General features: G+C 40.5%; 1 protein-coding gene across 1 annotated transcript; it reads left to right on the top strand.

The window, feature by feature from the left end:
* Nucleotides 1-6209: 6209 nt before the first annotated feature.
* Nucleotides 6210-14554, top strand: LOC306980837 (P2Y purinoceptor 14). The gene is made up of 6 exons (XM_079580329.1): nucleotides 6210-6355; nucleotides 9247-9550; nucleotides 12373-12498; nucleotides 12603-12792; nucleotides 13998-14290; nucleotides 14359-14554. Exons 2-6 carry the CDS (start codon nucleotides 9249-9251, stop codon nucleotides 14543-14545), a joined length of 1098 nt encoding a protein of 365 aa, XP_079436455.1. The 5' UTR covers nucleotides 6210-6355; nucleotides 9247-9248; the 3' UTR covers nucleotides 14546-14554.

Below are 14554 nucleotides of genomic sequence, written 5' to 3'. Positions count from 1 at the left end.
ACAATTATCTCACTTCAATCTTAAAGGGCCTATATCATGCAAAATCGACTTTTTGTTGCTTTTAGCCATGTTGTTCTGCTATTTCCTTATCAAAAACACCCCCAGAGTGGTTTGTGGCTTCATTCACGCAGCTCTCAGTAATCCTCCTAAATCCTGCTCTCTGAGGCTCCTCCCTCTCCTGGTGAACGACTGAGTGTTCAGTTGTGTCGTAACAACGGAACGGAAGTGCTCAACGTTTGTAATGTAATGTCTTAATTCTTTGCTTACGGCCTGATTTTAATTTGTAAAACAGCGTTTTCATTATTTCTGTCGTAAGAGAGAAACAAAGAGTAAAAAAAAATAAAATAAAAAAAAAATAAAAAAAAAGGATGTGCCCGAAGTGCTTCCAGGTCAGCTGTGGCCAAAACAAACACATCGCGTCTGAACAGATCAGTCATGTTTGCGCTGCAGCTGTGAAGATGGAGCTCGTTACCTACTCTGGACACCTGTTTTTTATTCTTAACCAACGATAATGTCACGGACGGAGAAAAAGAAGCGCGTTTGGCTACGAGGACGAGGAGTTTATATTCAACCTTTTTCAAGAAGAGGCCACTCAGCTGTTTTTTTCTCCGGGATTCAGCGACTTTCACCAAAATATTGTTTTTCTGTGACTGTCTCTGATGGATGTTTGGTGAACCTTCGCCAGAATCAAAGTGGATTAACTTTTATAACCAACGCGAGTCCCATAATGTAAACAGCGATGGAGCAGAGGGTGAGTCAATCCAAACGCGGGTTAGCATATTAGCATGTGTGTTAGCATATTAGCATGTGTGTGTTAGCCATTTATGAAGCTGTGTTGCAGATGTCAACTCCGTATAACTGCATCGTGAAGTGACTTCACTTATTGTTGTGTATTTATATTACGGTAAAGTTGTATGCGCTGAGAGAGGGGGCGGAGTTAACTGAATCGAAGCGTTGTGTCTTCCGGGTTTGAAAAATACCTCCAGAAAACACTTATATTTATCACAAAAATGAGTGCTCCATAATGGTAGAGGTATAATATACCATATAAATGCCTATACTTAACTTTGGAATGGCTAAAATAGCATGATATAGCCCCTTTAAGTGAGAGCAACGCCACTTTGAAATAACTTCACTTGAAGTAGAAAGAAAAAGTGAAAAGAAGCGAGTGACGTAGGGTGAATATAGGTAAAGTGGGACACTTTTTGAAAATTCAGTTTCCACCTCATTTTTGGTTTGGAATTAAATACCAAAGTCTTTAATGTTGTATATTTTTAAAAAGCTTCAGATGTCTATTTTACACCAGTGGAGGAAAAAAAGTCAAATGTTTAACACAGAAGTTATAATTTTGCCTCAAACACAGGTTGGTCCAATGATACATTTTTCGAGGATTTTCCACAAAAATACACTGTCCCACTTTACCAATAGCACATTGGTAAAGTGGGACAGTGATAAAATCTCTTAGAAAAATAAAAGTATAAAGGATAAACATGTGATTTTGAGATGTTTTGTTTGCAGATGCATCCCCTTATATAATTTATCAACAAAAATCTGCATGTGTGTTAGTTTTAAAAAGTTATAACCTTAAGATCATAAATCCCCAAATGCTATGTCATTGGACATACCTCTGCTTTTTTACTACTTGGTTCTAATTACTGGGTGTGTTTGTATTTTTAGTAATGAAATATGACACGTTAAAAAATAATCATGATTAAAGTTAAGTGTCCCACTTTACCCATATTCACCCTAAATACGCCAAAAAGCCTCTTAACCGACCATGAACCGACCACATTTTCTCCATTTTGGTCAAAAATGAGACAAAACTGTGACGAAAATGCAGCAAAAAGTGACAGAAGAGTGAAAAAAATCAGGTCAGATCAATTTTGTATCTTTTAAATGAGGCGCAAAGGTTATCATATAGTTTCCTCATTTAATGGCCTTTTATTCAGTTAAACAGTGTTTTTGATGTGTGTCTTCCTGTTTTGTTTACTTTGGCTCATACTGCAAGTTTTGACCAGAATAATGTGTTTTTAGAAAAAAAAAAAAAAAATACATGTCACTGATTCATGAACTGTTTTACAAACCTTGGATTCATTTCACACATAAACATCTTCCATTGTTTGTTGATGCTATTGTGCCGTAAGTTGCTCCCACTTGGCTCAGGAGGGAAGGTCTGCTGTGAAAACTGGATATTCCATCACATAAATGAAGGTTAGGAGCAGAGATGGTGGCACAGCGGTTAAGCTCATGCTTCAAGCTAGAAGGTCAAAGGTTCGATTTCCACCTTTCTGTGGAGTTTGCATGTTCTCCCCGTGTCTGCATAGGTTTACCCGAGTACTGCGGTTTCCCCTACCGCTAAAAACATGTACAACAGGATATTCCTCCAGCCAGGTGTTCCTGACCATTAGCCTGGCTCCACATCTGGAGATGGGTCCCTGGGGGCCGGCCTACACTGGCTGCTCACTGCTTCTACAGGTCGCCCCAGCGGCTCTGAGGACGGGTCAAATGCAGAGAACGAAAGTCCCTACAGGATTAATAAAGTATAACGTAACACATTTTAAAATGCTGCATTATCTTTTTTCATGTTAATGAAACAGAGGCTTTTCCCTGTTTTAGGTAATGCACATTGGGCTTTATCGTCTGAATTTCCTCAATAAACTAAGTATCCATCCATCCATTTTCTTCCACTTTTCCGCTGCCGCGTCGTGGGGGCAGCTGTTGGAGTTGCCTATCTGAATCTATCTGAATCTATCTGAATCTATCAATCTATCGTTATTTTTTTTTTATTAAGACAAAACAAAAACAACAACATATCACCACGTAAGAGAGATAACAGTAATAGTACATGTTAGAGTCAACTCAGTTCCATTGAGAGTTCCAGATCCCAAACATGCAGGTGAATGGGGATTAAGACAAACAGATTGTAAGGGATTATATTCAATTTTATATGTAGGTCAAAACATAATCTTACAGCAGCAAACCGAGTGGTGAATACTGTATTCAGCTTGCTGCCGTTGTCGTGGCAGAGCTGCCACTGAGTTTTAAAATACAGGGAGGATATTTCTATAATGTTATAATTTAAGACATTGCAAGAATTTTGACCATTCGAATTGCACTTTTCCATTTACATTTCTCTTTGCTAACATTATTTTGCAAGATGTTGTTTTTGTAAATTAACCGAGCCATTCTTTAATGTTTGGCATCTCGGTGCTTTTCCAGTTTTTTAAGATGAGTCTTTGATACAATATCTAGTGTACACAGAATTTTTCATTTCACCTGGTTTAGCCCTTTGACCAATTGTTCATCGCACAGTAAAGTTAGCCTTGGTGAGCTTGGCAGAATAGTTTTGAGACCCTTCTCCAGGCAACGTAGAGCACCATCCCGTAAGTAAGTAAGTAAGTAAGTATCTATCCATCCAAGTATCCATCTATCTATATAAGTACCCCGAAAAGTCCCACATCGCCCCGGCACAAGTCCGGCTAAACATCCACTGCCGGCGTTTGATCGATACAGTTTCTTTCACATTGGGTTATCTCTGTTGTAAAGCCATAACTTTGTTTCTCAGGTATATTTTTGGCTTGCATATCAGTATGACGCAGTATGATGTTATTTATCCCTCCTGTGTATTTGTCCTCTATCCCCTCGAACAAGGTACAAGAAAACTCATAAAAGTTTAAATTAAACTACAATTTAGTGTTAATATTTGCCGAGTGACGCTTTTGTCTCTTAACGGAGTAAGATTATGGATTAATTTAGGCAGTAATAATATCTTTATATAAAGTGTTGGGCCGGACGTGTCCCGCTCCTGTGATGCTGGACCCACTTTTATCCCTGTGTCGGTGTTGTTCCTCATCAAAGCCACACCAGGAGTTATTTTAACATGACTGTGACACCTGCCTCTTATATTTCAGTCACATCAGCACAGGCGGATAGATGCGTGCTCCGTTTTTGGAGTCGGGGGATATTTTGGACCTTTCATCTGGAATAGAAGTCCAGATAAAGCCCTGCAGATGTTTTCTTTTGTGGAGATCAATGGAGGCCTCAATGGGACTCTTCCTCCAATTCTTCTCTGCACACGCTACAGCCGCCACCTCCCCCAGGAACCCCCCCAAACCCAGAGCTAAACCCACCACTGCAGGTCAACAGGGAAACAATATCAATTTGAACCTTTGCTGTAGATTAGTGGCATAAATATGAGGAGGACGTGGACTCGTTTTATGTTTTCATATGGAATAAGGCCTTTTGTGCCTAAAAATGCCACAAATGTCCGATAGTTTCAGCAACAAAATCTGAATAATGGATCAAGGCAGGTTTAAACGTACGGTTTTATCTTGTGTTTGACCTTTTGGACGTGTTTTAACCTCTTAACCCCCACCTGAACCGAGTATAATATGTCCAGTTTGGCTTCATCCAGGGGCGCATCTAGAAAAAAAATCACCATGTGGAATGTTTATAGTGGGTTATAGCAGTGTTTATAGCTTGATGGCACATTTAAAATTAAGATAAGATCTTGGGAGCCACAGGAGTTTGCACGTGGCTCCTTATTTAGCATAAGTTGTTCTAAATCTTTGTCCCGTCAAAAAGGTACTGAGAGTGAGCCTCTGTAAGCACCAAGTAGCTTCTATGTGAGACGTAACATTGGTTATACAGACCAAAAAAATTATTACATGAATCAGGTTTTGAAGACATGGATTGCATCTAGTCCTTGAAGCATTTACAAAGTGCCAGGATGATGACGACAGGACCTGGCTGACCTCATCGGGCGGCAAGACCTTTACTGGGGGTGGACGCACCGGCACATACACAAACCAAACAAAAATTAATAAATACAAATACATAATGACAGGACTGTAAACTGAGGCTGTAAACTCCAGAACTCGAGAAGCTTTTAGGTTTGGGTGAAGCTGAACTGGAGGAAATGCACTTGTTAAGGCGGAGGTTAAGAGGTTAAAATGATCTGTCTTTAGTGGAAGAATCCCGAGGTCCAGGCGTTACAGAAATATTAAAGATAAACCTCAAAGCTGCACCGACTTAGAGGCTGTTTACGATGTTGTGACGTCGAGTGAATTCAGCCGAATCTTTACTGATAATGTGTTTGTGGTGTTTTCACAGTGGACGGAGCTCGTCGTGAGAGTCGATGCCACTTCATTTAAAAAACAAGTTCTGAACTGCAGATAAAACCACAGGACTCGCCTCTGACGCGGCGCAACAGGAAGTTCACACGAATCATCCTCACCATCTCACGCTCACGACCGGCCGCCGTGTCTGTGGTAAATATTCACACTTTAGCACAAGCGGACGTCCCAGTCTGACAGTTTTCATACTTTAATGTTTGTTTATATGTTTAATGTGGCACAATTGAACAAAGAAAAGTCCTAGTGTGTGAAGCTGTTGGCAGTGAAGACAGTCCTGACTCTGACAAGGAAAAGGTTTAAAAATGTTCTAAAACAGGGGTTCTCAAACGTTTTTGGCTGGGACCCCAAAAGTGACACATTAAACAACTCGGGACCCCCATTGTATAAAGTTATTGCCTCTTACGCTACTTCAGGGAAGAAAAACACGTTATAATCAAGTTTATGTGTATCAAACAGTTTAATATTTGAATGGATTTCACCAATTCTAGGCTGGTTTACACTAAAAAAGGCCTAAAACAGCAGCATTTTTCTTTTGGTTTCATCATGAAGTCATTTGGGGGCCGCCACCCAAGGCCTCGCGACCCCTGAGGAGTCCCGACCCCCACTTTGGGAACCACTAACCACTGGTTCTCAAGTGGTTTAGCGTCAGGACCACAGTTCAGATTTGGAAAATATAATGTCAAATATTGTCTTCTGTTTTGTTAACCTCTCACCCCCCACTTTAACCCAGCACGTTTCCCCCAGTTCAGCGTCTGGAGCTTGCAGCCTGTAGGCCAGAGTAACGCCTCATTTGAAAGCTAAGGCCTAATATAGAAGAGCCGTTATAGAAATGTGTACAGACAGAGTGAGGGACATGTGTGAGACGTAAAGGAGTCAAAAAGAGGCGGAGCTTCAGATGGAGGAGAAAGAGTCAGCGCTGAGGAGAAACAGACGACGAGCGCAGAGCAAGGAAGAACCGAACCAGGACTAAACCAAGAGCGAACCGGGACTAAACCAAGAGCGAACCGGGGCTAAACCAAGACCGAACCGGGACTAAACCAAGACTGAACCAGGGCTAAACCAAGAGCGAACCGGGACTAAACCAAGACCGAACCAGGGCTAAACCAAGACCAAACCGGGACTAAACCAAGAGCGAACCAGGACTAAACCAAGACCGAACCGGGGCTAAACCAAGACCGAACCGGAGCAGAGTTTATGGACCAAAGACCTGCCAACATTTGGTGAGTGCAGGAGAAATCAGGCCTTTGTTTTATCAGTGTTTCCGTGGGGGAATCGAGCTGCGTTTCTTGTAAAGAACTGATATCGCTCGTCTGTTTGTACTGCTCAAAAACACAGCTGCAGTTTTGTTTAAAGGCCATTTACCGGATGTTTGTTTTCAATTGAGGAGCCACTGGATTAAAGCGTTAGTTGTGTCCATCATTCATAACTTTCCTCACATATGTGGAACAGACAAACTTGCAGGGTCATTTTCCCAAAAATGATAGAAAAATGGCCTGAAAATTCATAAAACTGATAGAAATATATAATATAATTTGGTGCACACGTGGTTTTCCACACAAATACAATACACTAAATGCAGACACAATAGTAAAGTCAGGTGTAGCTCCTTTAATGTTCATTCAATTTAATTTCTTAGAATTTAAACTGTCGACTAGGAAATGAATGAATGTAATGTTTATCCACACATTTAGGAAATTGTGAAATGCATTTTCTCAACAATATCTGCACTTCAGCAGCTACAGACGTCAAACTTTCCACTCTTATTATTTATTTTCAGAGCTTGTTTTATTTTACTCTCCCGGTTTGTACAGTTTTCTTAACAATTCATTTGCTTATTCTAACAAAATCCAAAATCCCCTCTGAAAAAGTCACAAAATAAAACTCTACATTTGAACCTGGCTCATCGTTCAGATTTTGTCAGGTAAGGTAATATTAATATTTGATTCTGCAGTATCTGAAACCAAGCTCCTGGACCGCTTTAGGATGTGGCTTCAGTGGCTTCTTCTCACTTTGGTTCACACTTTTTCTGCCGCTTCCGTCTACGTTCATAGATTTCACTTTGACTCAGTTTCACAAACAATTTCTGGTCATGATTTAAAAACAGCCGCGAGTGGTTTCAGATCCTCTTGATTTTGAAACAGTGGCTGGTCGTTGTTTACTTCATTAGAAAAACTGACGTAAACGTGTGCAGATGTTACTTTAGGGCCGTTTTCACTCCACTCTTTAACATCTGCACTTAGGTCGCCTCTCACTTTACCCTTACCCCCGGGCGTAACCGAGCTTTACCCAAATCTAAAAGCTTAAAAGAAAAGCATCCAAAAACAAAAATGTGCTGGATAGGCAACAAAAGAGTGACAAAAAAGTGACAAAAATTCAACAAAAAAGTGACAAAAATGTGACAAAAATGTGACAAAAATGTGACAAAAATTCAACAAAAAAGTGACAAAAATGTGACAAAAATGTGACAAAAATTCTACTAAAATGTGACAAAAATGTGACAAAAATGTGACAAAAATTCAACAAAAAAGTGACAAAAATGGGACAAAAATGTGACAAAAATGTGACAAAAATGGGACAAAAATTCAACAAAAATTCAACAAAAATTCAACAAAAAAGTGACAAACTCAACCAAAAAAGTGACAAACATTCAACAAAAATGTGACGAAAACGTGACGGCAAAGCAATGAAAAAAGCGATGAAAAAACAACAATAACATGAAAAAAACCCAGAAAAACAAGAGACGAAAACACAACGAAAAAGTGACAAAAAAATGACGAAAACACGGCAAAAAAGTAATGAAAAAGCAAAAAAAAACATGATAAAAATGCAGCGATAACGTGACAAAAAGTTACCGTCACTTTTCTAGATTTTACCTTTCAAATGAGGCGTTACACTGTTGCTCTCCAGTCAAGAAGCTTTTAGATTTGGGCAAAGCCGAACTGGAGAAAATGCTCTCGGTTGAGGCGGGGGGTAAGAGGTTCACATATGTATTTGTGGAAGTGTCACATTTACGCTAATTTGGACCAGGCTGAGTCCGGGGCTGTTTTTCAGTCCCAGTCCGCCCCTGGCCCAGCCCACATATAAGACACTATAAATATAACTTAGAAGATGACAATATGTTCGATATATAATACACATTTCACTGTAAAATCAGGAATCTGGACACAAAGCTTTCAGTCTCATTGTCCATGCTCCACATGTCTCTCCAAGCAAAAAACCTCATTTCTAAATAACCAACTCAACACATCACCTTCTGCCAACCAAAATAAATCAGGATTATTACATTGAACTGTTTCAAACAAAGCAGTTCTTAAATCAGTATACTATGGACAATAGAACATTAAGTGGAATTCATCCTGCACCAAACATAAGTCACATAAGACACATTCTCTTCAGAAGCCCCTCTGTAGTGACACACCTCCACCTCTTCTAGATCACATTTAACATAAATTTTGAAAAACATTCTCTACCCAAAAAGATTCTTGGGGGAAAAGCACCAAAACAGCCATAAAAAATGAGAAGAAAACAAGGATGTAAACGCGACAAAAAAGTGACAAAAATTCAACAAAAAAGTGACAAAAATTCAACAAAAATACGACAAAAATTCAACAAAAAAGTGACAAAAATTCAAGAAAAATGTGACAAAAATTCAAGAAAAATGTGACAAAAATTCAACAAAAATTCAACACAAATTCAACAAAAAAGTGACAAAAACTCAACAAAAAAGTAACAAAAATGGAAAAAAAGAAAGGAAAAAAAAAACATACAAAAGGTGACACAACACAGCAACAACGCGAGGAAAAAGGTCAGTTTTGTGGGTCTTAGCTTTCAAATTAGGTGCTACACAGGCCTATATAACAGCCACAGAGGACAGAATGCATTTGGTTTAGGCGGGTGGTAAGAGGTTAATCTGAATGTAAGTTTTCTTTGTTTGCTTAGTGATTCAATTTTCCACTGCTCCTCATAATGATCAAATAATATCTGCCTGTGTTTGTTATTTTACTCTCAGCAAAACTTAAAACAATATCTCTGGATGTAGTTCTACTTTCCTGCAGTGTTCACCTGTCAGTCTGGGCTCCGCCTCCTCTCACGCTCTCTCTCTCTCGCTCAGACATGTCTCTGTGGCCGAACTCCTCGTCCCCCGTCGCCTCCAACGCCTCCTCCTCCGGCCCGGACTTCCACAGCGTGTTCACGGAGGAGGTGCTGCCGCCGCTGTACCTCTGCCTGTTCGTGCTGGGGCTGCTCCTCAACGCTCTGGCCTCCTGGGTGTTCTGCGCCGTGCCCTCTGACGCCGCCCTGGTGGTGTACCTGAAGAACATGCTGGTGGCCGACCTGCTGATGCTGAGCAGTTTCCCCTTCAGGCTCCTGACGCGGCTCGGCGTGGGCGGCTGGAGGCTGCACGTGCTCATGTGCAGGTACCGCGCGTGCACACACTCATGCACACACACACACGCACGCACATGCACGCACACATGCACACACACACACACACGCACACACACACACGGTTCTACCTTTGTGGGGTCCACCTTATTTTACCCATTTGTGGGGTCCATCCTTTCCAGTTCTAAAGTCATGAAAAAAGTGAATGTCTGGACTAATGTAATAGTTATTCTGATCTTTCTTTATAAGTATTTGATTCATGACGAAAAAAATGACAAAAATGTGACAAAAAAATGACAAAAATGTGACAAAAATGTGATAAAAAAATAGACGAAAAAATGTGAAAAATGACGGAAAAATGTAAAAAATGACGAAAAAATGACAAAAATGTGATAAAAAAAAGATGTTAAAAAAAATATAAAAAAAATGTGACAAAAAAGGACAAAAATGTGACAAAAAATAACCAAAAAAATGACACAAAAACTTACAAAAATGAGTTGAACACCCAACAAAAATCTGATGACGTGAGGAAAAAGATCCTCTCGGTTCAGGAGGGAGTTTAGAGGTTAAGCATTGTTGCCAGGTTTTTGTCACTCTTTCTTCGCATTTTGTTGCTCTTTTGTTTTTAGATTTGGGTGAAAACTGGAGAAAATGCTTTTTTTTAAAAATAATTATTTGATTCTTCAAGGAAAAGGCCACCGTTTTTCCACACTGAGATCTGTTCTTACCTGAGCTTAGACGAGTTGATCCGTACCTGTCTGGTCTTTGTGTGTGCGCTCAGTCACGTAAAAAGACCAAAGATGTTGATAGCGTTTGGCCTCTCCCAGTGTATTCCTATGGCTCCAAACGGGGGTGAAGGTAGAAGCGACCGGCCCGTTCCTTTAACCAGCAGTAGATCTACAGAATTGTTTAACTATAACGGCTTGTATCGAAAGAAATATAATATAGATTTTTGTTCCAGTGTCTGACCTTGGCCTACATTATTTTAGTGAATTGTTTTTCTTACAAATATAATTTTATATTATCAATTTAAGACAAGGCACATTAAAACAAGACAAGAGTGTGAGGACATGTCGGTATAAACCGTAATAACTCTCTAAGTGCAAAGTGTCTCATCCAAATATATTTTGTGACTTCTGTAAAATGAGGCGTTAGAAACAGCCCTTGTGTGGCGCAGGTACATTACCGTATTCCTTCTTGTGTGGTGCAGGTAAAATGACAAAAAATTACAAACAAATTACAAAAATGTGATCAAAATTTGACCAAAAAAACATAAAAAAAATTGACAAAATATGACACAAATTTGATTAAACAAATGACAAAAAAATGACAATAAAAAATGACAAAAATGTGACAAAATTTTTTGATTTAAAAAATGCCGAAAAAATGACCAAAAAAAATGACAAAAATGTGATCAAAATTTGACAAAAAAAATATAAAAAATTGGCAAAAATGTGACAAAAAAAAGACAAAAAATGACAAAAAAATGTCAAAAATGTGACAAAAAATGACAAAAATTTGACCCAAAAAAAAATACAAAAAATTGACACAAAATGTGATAAAAAAAATGTCAAAAATGTGACAAACTTTGACTAAAAAAATACTAAAAATTGACACAAAATGACAAAAAAAATGACAAAAATGTGACAAATGATGTGTGGTGCAGGTACATTACTGTATTCCCTCTTGTGTGGTGCAGGTACATTACTGTATTCCCTCTTGTGTGGTGCAGGTACATTACCGTATTCCCTCTTGTGTGGCGCAGGTACATTACTGTATTCCCTCTTGTGTGGTGCAGGTACATTACCGTATTCCCTCTTGTGTAGTGCAGGTACATTACTGTATTCCCTCTTGTGTAGTGCAGGTACATTACTGTATTCCCTCTTGTGTGGTGCAGGTACATTACCGTATTCCCTCTTGTGTGGTGCAGGTACATTACCGTATTCCCTCTTGTGTGGTGCAGGTACATTACTGTATTCCCTCTTGTGTGGTGCAGGTACATTACTGTATTCCCTCTTGTGTGGTGCAGGTACATTACTGTATTCCCTCTTGTGTAGTGCAGGTACATTACTGTATTCCCTCTTGTGTAGTGCAGGTACATTACTGTATTCCCTCTTGTGTGGTGCAGGTACATTACTGTATTCCTTCTTGTGTGGTGCAGGTACATTACTGTATTCCCTCTTGTGTGGTGCAGGTACATTACTGTATTCCTTCTTGTGTGGTGCAGGTACATTACCGTATTCTCTCTTGTGTGGTGCAGGTACATTACCGTATTCCCTCTTGTGTGGTGCAGGTACATTACTGTATTCCCTCTTGTGTGGTGCAGGTACATTACCGTATTCCCTCTTGTGTGGTGCAGGTACATTACCGTATTCCCTCTTGTGTGGTGCAGGTACATTACCGTATTCCCTCTTGTGTGGTGCAGGTACATTACTGTATTCCCTCTTGTGTAGTGCAGGTACATTACCGTATTCCCTCTTGTGTGGTGCAGGTACATTACCGTATTCCCTCTTGTGTGGTGCAGGTACATTACTGTATTCCCTCTTGTGTGGTGCAGGTACATTACTGTATTCCCTCTTGTGTGGTGCAGGTACATTACCGTATTCCCTCTTGTGTGGTGCAGGTACATTACCGTATTCCCTCTTGTGTGGTGCAGGTACATTACCGTATTCCCTCTTGTGTGGTGCAGGTACATTACTGTATTCCCTCTTGTGTGGTGCAGGTACATTACCGTATTCCCTCTTGTGTGGTGCAGGTACATTCCCGTATTCCCTCTTGTGTGGCGCAGGTACATTACCGTATTCCTTCTTGTGTGGTGCAGGTACATTACCGTATTCCCTCTTGTGTGGCGCAGGTACATCGCGGTTCTCTTCTACTCGTCCATGTACACAGGCGTCATGTTCATGGGGCTCATCAGTCTGGATCGATACGTAAAGATCGTCAGAAACTCGCACCCCAACACCGGGAGTTTACTCAACATGTGAGTACTTCAAATACTGCAATACTTAACTACTACTGTGTACAAGGGGAATATAAATGTAAAGATGTCATGTTTTGAGTTCCCCTTGTGTCGGTGTGTCTCAGGTTCGGCCGTGTGTCGCTCGTGCACTTCTCCCAGAGCCCGGGTTTCGCGTCGCTCGTGGCCGTGTGCACGTGGGGCGTGATGCTCCTGTGCGCGCTCCCCAACGTCCTGCTGACGAGCCGCGAGGCCAACGAGGAGAACGGCCGCCGCTGCATGGAGCTGAAGACGCCGCTCGGAGTGCGCTGGCACCAGGTCTGTGAGGGAAGCTTTGGACACATTTTGTTTGCATTTTGAAAGCTCAGACCGAGTAAAACTTTTTAACCCCTTAACTCCCACCTGAACCGAGCACATTTTCTCCAGTTTGGCTTTACCCCAATCCAAAAGCTTCTGGAGAAAAGGTGTGAAAATAGCAACAAAACGAGATGAAAACAATGATGAAAATGTGACAAAAAAGTGAGAAAACATTGATAAAAAAAGTGACGAAAAATTGATGAAAAAGTGGCAAAAATGTCACAAGAAATTGACAAAAAATGGACAAAAAAATGACAAAAAAATGTGACAAAAAATGACACAAATTTGATTAAAAAAATGACGAAAAAAAAAAAAAAGACAAAAATATGATAAAAAATGACACAAGTTTGATTAAAAAAGGACGAAGAAAAGGACAGAAAAGTGATAAAAAATCGACAAAAAAAATACAAAAATTTGACTAAAAAATTGGCTAAAAAATTACAAAAATGTGACAAAAAAAGACAAAAAAAGACAAAAAATGACAAAAATTTGATTTAAAAAAATGACAAAAAAAAAAAAGACAAAAATGTGATAAAAAGTGACAAAAAAATGACCAAAAAAAACAAAAACAAAAAAATTACAAAAATGTGACAAAAAATTACACAAATTTGATAAAAAAGGACGAAAAAAAGGACAGAAAAGTGACAAAAATTTGACAAAAAAATTGACAAAAAATGTCACAAAAAAATGACACAAATTTGATTTAAAAAATGACGGAAAAATAAATAAAAAAAGACAAAAATGTGATAAAAAATGACAAAAAATAACCCAAAAAATGACAAAAATAATGACAAAAAAATGACAAAAATGTGACAAAAAATGACACAAGTTTGATTAAAAAAGGACGAAAAAATTACGAAAAAAAGGACAAAAATGTGATAAAAAAAAAAAAAAATTGACAAAAAATGACAAAAAAAAGTTACAAAAATGAGTTGAACACCCAACAAAAACCTGATGACGTGAGGAAAAAGATCCTCTCGGTTCAGGAGGGAGTTAAGAGGTTCAGCATTTTTGCCAGGTTTTTGTCACTCTTCCTTCGCATCTTGTTGCTCGTTTGTTTTTAGATTTGGGTAAAGCCAAACTTCATGTGGATATGTCCCTTTACTGTCGCCATGACGATGACCGCAGCCGCGTTCTGGGTAAAGTCTGACTCTCTGTCCCGTCAGGTGTCCACCCTCTTCTCCGTGGGCGTGTTCTGGCTGACGCTGGTCGTCATGGCGACCTGCTACAGCCGGATCGCGGTGCACGTGTGGCGCTCGTACCGCCGCGTGCGCTCCAACAACAACAACAACAACACCACCTCCGCCGCCGCCGCCACCACCTCCGTGTGCCGCAAGTCCAGCCGCAGCATCCTCAGCCTCCTCCTGGTGTTCGCCGTGTGCTTCGTGCCCTACCACGTGTGCAGGGCGCCCTACACGCTGAGCCAGATGCCCTGGAGCGGGTTCAGCCTGCAGGCCCGGTGAGTACGGGCGCCACAGTCCGCCCGCGTGATGCCGGTGTCGGGTCTGAACCGCCTCCTCTGTGCAGGTGGGTCCTGTTCCAGCTGAAGGAGGCGACGCTGGTGCTCGCCGCCGCCAACGTGTGCCTGGACCCCGTGGTTTACTTCCTCATGTGCCGCTCCTTCAGGGACGCCTTACTCCACAAGCTGCCTCAGAGTGAGCGGCGCAGGTCGGTCAGCACCGCGCCCAGCCTGTCCAACATCGGCACGGCCTAGGACCACCCC

Source organism: Gobius niger, assembly GCF_951799975.1.
Source record: "Gobius niger genome assembly, chromosome: 1".
In the NCBI taxonomy this organism is placed as follows: domain Eukaryota; kingdom Metazoa; phylum Chordata; class Actinopteri; order Gobiiformes; family Gobiidae; genus Gobius; species Gobius niger.
The sequence above is the reverse complement of the archived record's forward strand: the minus strand, read 5'-3'. Positions and strand labels throughout refer to the sequence as shown.